Genomic DNA, 12,686 nt, shown 5'->3' with positions numbered 1-12,686 from the left:
AGGAGTTCGAGACCAGCCTGGCCAACATGGTGAAACCCCGTCTCTACTAAAAATACAAAAATTAGCCGGGTGTGGTGACTCATGCCTATAATCCCAGCACTTTGGGAGGCCGAGGTGGGTGGATTACCTGAGGTCAGGAGTTCGAGACCAGCCTGGCCAACGTGGTGAAACTCTGTCTCTACTAAAAATCCGAAAATTAGGTGAGCGTAGTGGCAGGAGCCTGTAACCCCAGCTACTCGGGAGGCTGAGACAGGAGAATTGCTTGAACCCGGGAGGCAGAGGTTGCAGTGAGCCGAGATTGTGCCATTGCACTGCAGCCTGGGCAACAGCGAGATTCTGTCTCAAAAAAACAAAAAAACAGACAAAAAAAAAAAAAACGGAGTCTGTCCAGAATTCTACACAGTCACCCGTGCCAGGTAACAACCCTTCGGTCAACAACGGCCTTCCTAGACAGTGGAGGTCCCAGGAGATGGTAATACCGTAGTTTTCCTGTGCCTTTATTTGTAGACACGCAAATCCCTACCATTGTATTACAGCAGCCTGCAGCACTCAGCATACTCACCTGCTGTCCAAGTTTGTAGCCTGGGAGCCGGGGGCCCTGCCACGCAGCCCAGGTGAGTAGCAGGCTGTGTGTGCCACGGCGGTATGTGTGAGTGCACCCCGTGATGGGCACACAGAGAATCGCCTAAGGATGCATTTCTCGAAACAGGTCCTTGTCATTCAGTGACACATATGACTGTGTCTGTGTGTGTGTGCAGATGGGTGTGTATGTATATGTATGTATACACACCTGAACACACATACATACCTCTACACATGTGCCTGTACGTGGATAGAACACATAATTTACAGAATTTATAGAACACATAATTTATATTACATAAAATATAGAGAGGTCAGTTTTATTTACTTATTTATTTAGGCAGAGTCTCGCTCTGTCTTCCAGGCTGGAGTGCAGTGGCACAGTCTCGGCTCACTGCAGCCTCCACCTACTGGGTTCAAGCGATTCTCCTGTCTCAGCCTCCCCCTAGTAGCTGGGATTACAGGCTCCTGCCACTACGCCCAGCTAATGTTTGTATTTTGTGTAGAGACAGGATTTCACCATGTTGGTCAGGCTGGTCTTGAATTCCTGACCTCAGGTGATCCACCTGCCTCGGCCTCCCAAAGTGCTGGGATGACAGGCGTGAGCCACTGCACCTGGCCTATTTCAGCTGTTTTCTGTTTCTTTTTTTTTTTTGAGACGGAGTTTTGCTCTTACTGCCCAGGCTGGAGTACAATGGCGCGATCTTGGCTCACCACAACCTCCACTTCCCAGGTTAAAGCAATTCACCTGTCTCAGCCTCCCCCTAGTAGCTGGGATTATAGGCACCTGCCACCATGCCCGGCTGATTTTTGTATTTTCTGTAGAGACAGGGTTTCACCATGTTGGCCAGGCTGGTCTCGAATTCCTGACCTCAGGTGATCCACCTGCCTCGGCCTCCCAGAGTGCTGGGATGGCAGGCGTGAGCCACTGCACCCGGCCTATTTCAGCTGTTTTCTTAAAGCACAAAGCAACCTACACATTCTTCTGTGATACCAGGTAACTGTAAGGGTGGAGCAGCTTGTGACTTGGGTGTTATTGAGATCACGTGTGACCATTGCAGAAAACCTCTCCCACCTGTGCAGCAGGCGCCTTGAAATAGGTCGCCCAGGAGGCAGTGGTTGCAGTGAGCCGTGATTGCACTATTGCACTCCAGTCTGGGCAACATACAGCAAAACTCCAGACTCCGTCTCCTAAAAAGGAAAACAGCTGAAATATAACGCAGACTGAGGCCCAGCCCAGAACAGGTAAGCTGGGTGCACGCACCGTGAAAACAGCACCTGGGCCTGCTCCGGTTCTCCCCGCTTTGCAGACGCCGCCTGAACCTTGGTGCCTCCTTGAGGTCAAGGCTGTGAGTTAAAGGGCTCCACCCCAGCCCGGCCCCAGGTTGGCCTAGCCATTCCCTGACGGGGGCCAGGGAGGAAAGGGAGCTGTGTGGGCACCAGAGGGGCGAACTGAGGTCTGAGGGTCTGGACACAGCCCGGCAGCAGGAACTGGGAGCGGAGCACGGGAAATGTGGATACGCTCAGCTCCCTACAACCGCAGTGAGGGTGTGTGCAGGAGGCCTCACGGGGCGGTGTGAGTCTGGCCTGCCTGGGCTTGGGGGGTTTTACAGACACATTTCAGCCCCGCAGCAGGGGCTGGGGAGGTCCTGCTCATGACAGTCTCTGCACCAAGTCAGGAGAGACGGAAGCTGCCCGGAGAACTACCACTCCATGGCCTGTGGGCGTCCGGGGTGAGCGGCGGCGATGGCGTCCCATGGAGGAAACACTGGAAGTCGTGCGGAAGGTGGGAAGATGCAGGCTGGATTGCGGAGAAGGACTGAGACCCTGCCTGGTATGGCACTGTCATAGCAGCCATCAGCCTGCTGGAAGGCAGGAGAAAGCCCCGTCCCCACTGCCCTCCCCGGGAGTCCCCACCGGCTACTCTGGAAGGCTGCTGGCTCCCAGGACATCCGCTGGGCTGAACAGTTATCTCTGGCTGTCCCTCCGTCCTCTCCTCCCCGAATGCAGCCTCCATCTCCTCCTCCCCCAATTCAGCCTCCGTCCCCTCCTCCCTGAAAGCAGTCTCCTTCCCCCCTCCCAAAATGCAGCCTCTTTCCCCTCCTCCCCAATACAGCCTCCTTTCCCTCCTCCCCAATACAGCCTCCTTTCCCTCCTCCCCAAATGCAGCCTTCTTCCCCCTCCCAAAATGCAGGCTCTGTCCCCATTCCCCAAATGCAGCGTCCTCCTCCCCAATGCAGCCTCCGTCCTCTCCTCCCCGAATGCAGCCTCCTCTCCTCCCCGAATGCAGCCTCCTCTCCTCCCCGAATGCAGGCTCCTTCCCCTCCTCCGCAAATGCAGCCTCCTTCCCCCCCTCCCCAAATGCAGCCTGTTTCTTCCTTCCCAAATGCAGCCTCTTTCCCCTCCTCCCCAAATGCAGCCTCCTTCCTTCTCCCCGAATGTAGCCTCCTTCCTTTTCCCCAAATGCAGCCTCCATCTCCTCCCTCCTCCCCAAATGCAGCCTCCTTTCTCTCCTCCTCCGCAAATGCAGCCTCCTTCCCCCATCCCCAAATGCAGCCTCTGTCCCCCTCCACAAATCCAACCTCTGCCTCCCCTCCCCAAATGCCGCCTCCTTCCCCTGCTCCCCAAATGCCGCCTCCTTCCCCTCCTCCCCAAATGCTGCCTCCTTCCCCTCCTCCCCAAATGCAGCCACTGTCTTCTCCTCCCCAAATGCAGCCTCCTCCCTCATCAAAACCCCTACGGAGGAGGCAGAGACAGGCTTTTGCTTTCTTTATTCAGTCATGACTACACGCTCCTATGTGACTGTCCTATGGTACTTGGGGACCAGGCAGTCCACCTGCAGTCTAGGGGAGGACGTCCCTATAATGAACATGCTGTCTGGGCTTCAGGGGGCCATTTTGGTGGCCAAGATGGCATCCAGGACACCCCCCAAGTGCACCACTTGCACCTGGCGGAAGCCGTGCAGCTCCAGCAAGCACTGGTACTCGCCCAGGCTCCGCACCCTGCCTTCATTCTGCACCAGCATGTTCAGCGACTGTATCAGGGCGCCCTGCACCTCCCTCTTCTCTTCATGCAGGAGCGTCTCCACCAGCAGCAGGCCGGCCCCTGAGGGGAGAGAGCAGAGAGCTGGAGTCCTGGCCAGCCACGCAGGGATCCTTCAGCGGGACACAGGGGACACAGCAGGCAACAGGAGCTCAGAACGGTGAGCAGCGGCTGCCGAGAACCCTTGCCCAGGGGGCCCACACAGGTAGGGGAGGGGAGAGAGAGACTTGATGCAGGGCGGACAGACAGGGAGAAGGAGATTTGATCGAAAGACGGATGGATAGATGGATGCATCACCTGGGCCTTTTCTGGTTCTCCTGGATGCATGGATGAACAGATGGTAGACGATGGGTAGGTATGTAGGTAGAAAGATGTATGCATAGGTGGATGCATGGATGAGAAAGATGGATGGATGAATAGATGGTAAGTGATGGGTAGGTAGATGGATGGATGGATGGATAGATGGATGCATGTATGAGATGGATGGACGGGTGAATAGATGGTAGATGATGGGTAGGTAGGTAGATGAGTGGATGGATGGATGAGATGGATGCGTGAATAGATGGTAGATAATGGGTAGGTAGGAAGATGAATAGATGGATGCATGGATGAGATGGATGGTTGGGAGAATAGATGGTAGATGATGGGTACATGGGTAGATGGATGCATGGATGAGATGGATGGATGGGTGAATAGATGGTAAGATGGATGCATGGATGAGATGGGTGGATAGGTGAACAGATGGTAGATGATGGGTAGGTAGGTAGATGAATAGATGGATGCATGGAAGAGATGGGTGGATGGGTGAACAGATGGTATATGATGGGTACGTAGATAGATGAATGGATGGATAGATGGATGCATGGATGAGATGGGTGGATGGGTGAACAGATGGCAGATGATGGGTACGTAGATAGATGAATGGATGGATAGATGGATGCATGGATGAGATGGATGGGTGAATAGATGGTAGATGATGGGTAGGTAGATGAATGGATGGATGGATAGATACGATAAATGATGGATGGATAGATAGATAATAAATGATAGACAGATGACAGATAGGTGACAGATCATTGTTAGAAGGCCAGACGCAGTAGCTCACACCTGTAGTCCCAGCACTTTGGGAGGCTGAGGTGGGAGGATGGTTTGAGCCCAGGAGTTTGAAACCAATCTGAGCAACATAGCGAGACCCTGTCTCTATTTTATTTTTTTCAAAAAAGGATGATAGATGTATAAAGAGAGACAGAGACAGGGTGGGGAGAGGAAGAGACAGAGAGAAGATAGATAAGGAAGGGAGGAAGGAGGAGAGAGGAGAAACAGATTAATGACAGATGAGATACATAAAAAGACAGAGGAGGAGATAAGAAGAGGGAGAAGAGAGAGACAGAGAGAGGCCGGGCACAGTGGCTGACGTCCTTAACTCCAGCATTTTGGGAGGCTGAAGCAGGAGGATCGCTTGAGTGCAGGAGATCAAGGCTACGGTGAACTATGATGACACCATTGCACTCCAGCCTGGGCGACAGAGGGAGACTCCTATCTCCACAAAAAACTTTTTTTTTTTTTTTTTTTTTTTTTTTTGAGACAGAGTCTTGCTCTGTCGCCCAGGCTGGAATGCAGTGGTGTGATCTCGGCTCACTGCAACCTTCGCCTCCCGGGTTCAAGTGATGTCCTGCCTCAGCCTCCTGAGTAGCTAGAATTACAGGTGTGCACTACGCCCGGCTAATTTTTGTGTTTTTAGTAGAGGCGGGGTGTCACCACGTGGCTCAGGCTGGTCTCGAACTCCTGACCTCAAGATCTGCCCGCTTCGGCCTCCCAAAGTGCTGGGACTACAGGTGTGAGCCACTGTGCCCGGTATCAGAAAAAACTTCTTAAAAAATTAGCTGGGCATGGTGATGCATGCCTGTACTTCCAGCTACTCGGGAGGATAGCTTGAGCCTAGGAGGTCAAGGCTGCAGTGAGCTGTGACTGCGCCACTGCACACCAGCCTGGGCAGCAGAGTGAGACCTCGTCTCAAAAAACACAAAGAGAGCCGGGCGAGGTGGCTCAAGCCTGTAATCCCAGCACTTTGGGAGTCCCAGGTGGGTGGATCACCTGAGGGTGGGAGTTCGAGACCAGCCTGACCAACATGGTGAAACCCCGTCTCTATTAAAAATACAAAATTAGCCAGGTGTGATGGCAGGTGCCTGTAGTCCCAGCTACTCGGGAGGCTGAGGCAGGAGAATGGCTTGAACCCTGGGGGCACAGGTTACGAAGAGCCAAGATTGTGCCACTGCACTCCAGCCTGGGCGACAGAGCGAGACGCCGTCTCAAAAAAAAAAAAAGAGATAGATACACAGAGAAGGAGAGAAAGGAGAGAGAGAGAGAAAAAGGATGGAAGTCTCTTGACCATCTGAGCCTATGGGGAGTCCTGTTTCAAAGCACAGGTGCCAGGCTTCCCAGGCCCTGGCTCTGTTAAGATAATTAAGCGTGCTCTGCAAATATTCCAGGAATTCTCACTGCAGCAACAACGCTGAACTCTTGAGGGAGGCTGAGCACCCACCAGATTCCCTCAGGGCCAGCTCATTCAACTGTGGAAATCTTCCAGCAGCCCCACTGGGCTCCCAAGCAGCCTGGGTGGACGGGGAAAAACCTGATGTGAAGGCTGTCAGCCGAGCCAGTGCGTGCCGTGTGTGTGTGCATGTGTGTCTGTGTAGAAACACACAGATTAGATCCAGCTGACCCTTCAGCAACACGGCTCTAAACTGCAGAGTCCACTCATTCGTGGATTTCCCTCTGCCTCCGCCACCCCTGAGACAGCAAGACCAGCCCACGGCTTCCGCCTCCTGTGCAGCCTCCTCAATGTGAAGACAAGAATGAAGACCTTTACGATGAGCCACTTCAGCTTCATGAATAGTAAATGTATTTTCTCTTTAGGATTTTTTTTTTTTTTTTTTTTTTAGATGGAGTCTTGCTCTCTTACCCAGGCTGGAGTGCAGTGGCGCAGTCTCGGCCCACTGCAACCTCCGTCTCCAGGTTCCAGCGATTCTCCTGCCTCAGCCTCCCAAGTACCTGGGATTACAGGTGTGCACTACCACACCTGGCTAATTTTTGTATTTTTAGTAGAGATGGTTTCACCATATTGGCCAGGCTGGTCTCGAACTCCTGACCTCAAGTGATCCGCCTGCCTCAGCCTCCCAGAGTGCTGGGATTATAGGCATGAGCCACCATGCCTGGCTAATTTTTGTATTTTTAGTAGTGACGGGGTTTCACCACACTGGCCAGGCTGGTCTGGAACTCCTGACCTCAGGTGATCCGCCCGCCTCGGCCTCCCAAAGTGCTGGGATGACAGGCGTGAGCCACCCCGCCCGGCCTCCTTGTAAAACTTGAACCCAAAATACTACGTCTTAACAAAAACAGTGAACCTGACCACAGGCTCTCACCTGGCTTGCAGCTCTCGGCGACCCTGCTGAGTAACTTGTGGACTTTGGCGTCTGGCCAGTCATGCAGGATCCGGCACAGGACGTACAGCTCAGCGCTCGGGAGGGGGTCCCTGAAAAAGTCACCTGGTTTAAAGACAAAAGGCGACACATCCGTCAGGTATGGAAGAAGGAGTCCTCCCTCGGACAGATCCTGGGAGCGCCACCCACATCCTAAATCGGGGAGAGGGGTGTGGGCGGGAATCGGTCTTCCTGAAGTATATCCCCATGGGGACTCGAACAGAGATCCATGAGGAGCTGGTTAGTGATGTCACGCCCGTGTGGTTTGACTGTAATCTCGGCACTTTGGGAGCCTGAGGTGGGCAGATTGAGCTCAGGAGTTTGAGACCAGCCTGGGCAACATGGCGAAACCCCATCTCTACTAAAAATACAAATTAGCTGGACAGGGGTGGCGGGTGCCTGTAATTCCAGCTACTCCGGGAGGCTGAGGCAGAATTGCTTGAACCTGGGAGGCAGAGGTTGCAGTGAGCTGAGATCGTGCCATTGCACTCTAGCCTGGCTGACCAAAAAAAAAAAAGGAAGGGAGGGGAGGAAAAAAAAGCAGGAAATTCAGGGGCACCGCCTGGGCAAGGCAGGCAGAGTCGGCGCAAATGGGCGTCTGCCAGGGAGAGTCAGGGCAGCACTGCCGGTGAGTGGGCAACGGCAGGGCCTTCTTTGGTGATCCCGATTCAGGCGCCCAGGAGGGTTGCCTGTGGGGGGCGGAGGGGCTGCACGTAGCTGCACGCCCCTCTGTAACTGCTGAAATGAAAAGATGGTCTGCTGTAGTGCAGTGAATGGTGTCCCCTTAAAAGATACATTCAGGTGCTGACCCTTAGTCGCTGGGAATGGGACCTTATCTGGAAATAGGGTCTCTATAGATGTCACTGAGTAAAGAATTTCAAGATGAGATCATTCTGGAGTAGGGTGGGTCCTAAATGCAATGACAGGTGTCTTTTTTTTTTTTTTTTTTGAGATGGAGTTTTGCTCTGTCGTCCAGGCTGGAGTGCAGTGGCGCGATCTCGGCTCACTGCAAGCTCCGCCTCCCAGGTTCATGCCATTCTCCTGCCTCAGCCTCTCCGAGTAGCTGGGACTACAGGCGCCCGCCACCATGCCCGGCTAATTTTTTATATTTTTGGTAGAGATGGGGTTTCACTGTGGTCTCGATCTCTTGACCTCGTGATCCGCCCGCCTCGGCCTCCCAAAGTGCTGGGATTACAAGCGTGAGCCACCGCGCCCGGCCGACAGGTATCCTTTTAAGAGAAGAGGTGACAGACTCAGAGGAGAAGGCCACGTGGAGATGGAGGCAGAGAGAGACTGGAGTGATGCAGCCACAAGCCCAGGGATGCCTGGAGCCCCCGGGAGCTGGGAGAGGCAGGAAGGACCCTCCCCTAGGGCCTCTGGAGGGAACCAGCCCTGAGATGCCTTGATCTCAGACTTCTGGTCTCCAGGACTGGGAGAGGATAAATTCCTGTTGTTTTGGAAGTTGTGAGGGCCCCGCATGGGGTAGTTTGTTCCGGCCACCACAGGAAACCCCATACCTACCGTGTGCTGGTGTGCAACTGTGGATGGTCACAGAAGCCTTTGTATTTATTGATTGCTAACCCTGCTCTGTGCAGCAAATACGAACCAGAGCAAAGAAGGCAAGCAAGCTGTGAGTTGCGTGAGGGGGAAGAAGGGGCGGGAGAGTGTGCGGTGGGAAGTCTGAGCTGTTTTCCCCCTGCTGCAAGGAGGAGGTGCTATTTCAGGGTTTATGATTTTAAACTTTAGCATTTCCGGCTGGGCGGGGTGTAATCCCAGCACTTTGGGAGGCCGAGGCGAGTGCATCACCTGAGGTCAGGAGTTCGAGACCAGCCTGGCCAACATGGTGAAACCCCGTCTCTACCAAAAGTACAAAAATTAGCTGGGCGTGGTGGCGGGTACCTGTCACCCCAGCTACTCGGGAGGCCGAGGTGGGAGGATCACTTGAACCCAGGAAGTGGAGGTTGCAGTGAGCTAAGATCACGCCACTGCACTCCAGCCTGGGTGACAGAGCGAGACACCGTTCAAAAATAAATAAATAAACTTTAGCATTGTGTTTCTGCAGATCTGGCAAATCAGAAGCACAGCTATCATGACGTCCTGCAGGAGGAGCTGTAGGGTGGTTGTGTTTTGTTTTTTTAAAAACTAGAAAAGCATCCAGGAACCTCTGAGGGAGGGGTATGGAGGTCCCTAGTGCCTGCGCCCACAGGCCTGGCCGCTGTTGAGTGGTGCTGAGTTACGGCACGTCAGGTGTCTCTTTTTTTTATTTTTATTTTTTTGAGATGGAGTTTTGCTGTGTTGCCCAGGCTGGAATGCAGTGGCGCGATCTCGGCTCACGGCAAGCTCCGCCTCCCGGGTTCAAGCGATTCTCCTGCCTCAGCCTCCCAAATAGGTGGGATTATAGGCGCCCGCCACCATGCTCAGCTAATTTCTGTAATTTTAGTAGAGACGGGGTTTCACAGTGTTGCTCAGGCTGGTCTGAAACTCCTGACCTCAGGTGATCCACCCACCTCAGCCTCCCAGACTGCTGGGATTCCAGGCGTGAGCCACCGCGCCTGGCCTAGGCGTCTCCTGTCAATCCGTCCTGGCCTCAGCAGCTGCCACCTGGAAGTTCTCCTTCAAGTCTAACCTAAGGCCGCCCTGTTACAGCTCTTGGGTCAGTTCCTTCCGTGGCCTCGGCGCCGTGGATGCCCACGAATGCTGATCTCGGCTGTTCCCCATCTCCACTCCCCTCCCATCTATCTCCGATGATAACTTCACACAGCCGTCCACCTGTTTATTTTTAATCATTATTATTATCATTGTCTTTTTTTTCTTTTTGAGATGGAGTTTCGCTGTTGTTGCCCAGGCTGGAGTGCAATGGTGAGATCTCAGCTCACTGCAACCTCTACCTCCCAGGTTCAAGCGATTCTCCTGCCTCAGCCTCCTGAGTAGCTGGGACTACAGGCGCCCGCCACCACGCCCTGCTTATTTTTGTATTTTTAGTAGAGATGGGGTTTCACCATGTTGGCCAGGCTGGTCTCGAACTCCTGACCTCAGGTGATTCACCCACCTCAGCCTCCCAAAGTGCTGGGATTACAGGCGTGAGCTACCACGCCCAGCCTCATCCACCTGTTTGGAGATGCCTTCGTGTCTGTGTGGACCCACAGAGAGACACGCACAGGCATACCCACGGATGCAGACACAGACAGGCACACACATACACCCATCCAGATGCACACACAGACATGCAGACACAAAGGCACACATGCAAGCACACACCACAAAGACATGCACACGCAGACACGCACGGACACACAGATACACTGACAGGCACACACATGGACACATATACCAACAAGACTGGCACAGACACACATAGATTCAGACAGACATAGACACAGATACAGCAACAGGCACACACACGCACACAGATGCAGACATGCACAGATGGGCACATACACGCACGGACACACAGATACACCAACAGGCATACAGACGCAGACATGCACAGATGTGCACACACACACATGGACAGATACAGCGACTGGCACACACGCACACAGGCACAGATGGGCACACGGACACACATGGACACAGATACACCGACGCACACAGACGCAGACATGCACAGATGGGCGCACACAGACACACACACATATGCAGACACGCACAGATGGGCACACACAGACACATGGACACAGAGATACAGTGACAGGCACGCACACAGACGCAGACATGCACAGATGGGCACACATGGACACAGAGATACACCAACGCACACAGACGCAGACATGCACAGATGGGTGCACACACACACGGACGTACAGTGACAGGCACACACACACATATGCAGACATGCACAGATGGGCACACAGACACATGGACACAGATACAGTGACAGGCACACGCACACAGATGCAGACACACAGACGTACACACATATACCCACACAGATGCACAGAAACACACATACCCTCACAGACACATATGCAAGCACACACACCAGAGTTGCACACACACGCAGATGCAGACACACAGAGACATTCTCATGCACAGACACGCACACAAGACATATCGCACACAGATACATGCATACACAGACATGCACACACACCATGCACACAGACGGGCACACAGAGATGCACACACAGACATGCACACATATCCACACAGACACGCAGACACACATACCCTCAGAGACATACACACCACAGAGATGTGCGTACACACACGGACTCAGACACACAGAGACATTGTGACGTACAGATATGCATGCAAGGACATACCACACAGACGTGCACACACAGACTCAGAAACACAGACACACAAGCACAGCAGACAGTCACATATGCACACACACCATGCACACAGACACAGACACAACCACAGCAGTCACATACGCATACACACAACCACTGGCACACAGCATGCACACAGATGGGCAGAGATGCACACAGGCATGCACACATATACCCACACAGACACACCCTCACAGAAACAACCACACACCACAGAGACGTGCAGACACGCGGGCACAGACACACAAGGACATACTGCACACAGACATGCACACAGACACACAGAAGCACAGCAGTCCCATATGCACACAAGACACAGACACACCATGCACAGGGATGCAGACACACAGACACACACAAGCACAACAGTCATATATGCACCCACACACCCACCGGCACACAGCAGGCACACAGAGATGTACACAGACATGCACACATACCCTCACAGAAACATGCAACCACACACCACAGAGACGTGCAGACACACGCGGGCACAGACACACACACACATTCTCATGCACAGACACGCTCCAGGGCATACCACACACATGCACACACACATACAAGCGCAGTAGACAGTCACATTTGCACACAGATACCTACCATGGGAACGCCCAGCAGAAACACAGGTACACACACAGCCGTGCACCCTGTCTAGAAAGAGATGACGGAGCCTGGAAAAGGTTAGCAGGGCGAACACGAGGCAGGCTCACCTGCTGCGAAGTGGATCTGCGCTGCCTGCGGTCCGGCGGGTTGGAAGTGGGCGGCCAGCTCAATGATGTCCGGGAGGTCAAACACAGTCACCTGCAGATGAGGGTACTCACGGGCCAGCTCTTGGGCCAGGGCACCTGTGCAGCCTGCGGGGAAGCAAATGCATGCTCTGCGGCCTGGTCGTCCTGGTGCCTATGGAGCCCTGACGACCCTCCAAAGCTCAACAGGGGCAGAAGTAATGTTCAAGGGCATGGCATTGAGACCCATGCTGGAAGGGAAAGCCAGCGGTGGGGAGTTCGCTGGGTCCCAGACAAGACTGTACAAGCAGGTGAGTGTGGGGGCACAGACCTGCAGGGAAATCCTTCCAGCCCAGGGGTGGAGGGCTGTACTCCTCTCTTCTTCCTGCTGTGGGGATGTACACATGATGGCCAGTGCTACAGCAGCCACTCTGGGCCACATGTGGGGGGCACAGACCTGCAGGGAAATCCTTCCAGCCCAGGAGTGGAGGGCTGTACTCCTCCCTTCTCCTTCCTGGTGTGAGGATGTACACACGATGGCTGGTGCTACAGCAGCCACTCTGGGCCACATGTAGGGG

General features: G+C 53.8%; 1 protein-coding gene across 1 annotated transcript in view; it reads right to left on the bottom strand.

The window, feature by feature from the left end:
- Positions 1-3,162: 3,162 nt before the first annotated feature.
- The window catches only part of ASMTL (acetylserotonin O-methyltransferase like), a 12,817-nt gene continuing 3,293 nt past the window's right edge, over positions 3,163-12,686 (bottom strand). Inside the window, exons 3-6 of the mRNA XM_058434913.1 lie at positions 12,440-12,496; positions 12,094-12,237; positions 7,047-7,169; positions 3,163-3,687 (exon numbers count right to left, since the gene is read on the bottom strand). Coding sequence (XP_058290896.1) covers positions 3,467-3,687; positions 7,047-7,169; positions 12,094-12,237; positions 12,440-12,496 — 545 coding nt within the window. The 3' untranslated portion in view covers positions 3,163-3,466. The remainder of the gene's footprint in view (positions 3,688-7,046; positions 7,170-12,093; positions 12,238-12,439; positions 12,497-12,686) is intronic.

This window comes from Hylobates moloch, unplaced genomic scaffold (genome assembly GCF_009828535.3).
Source record: "Hylobates moloch isolate HMO894 unplaced genomic scaffold, HMol_V3 SCAFFOLD_75, whole genome shotgun sequence".
Taxonomy (NCBI): domain Eukaryota; kingdom Metazoa; phylum Chordata; class Mammalia; order Primates; family Hylobatidae; genus Hylobates; species Hylobates moloch.
The sequence above is the reverse complement of the archived record's forward strand: the minus strand, read 5'-3'. Positions and strand labels throughout refer to the sequence as shown.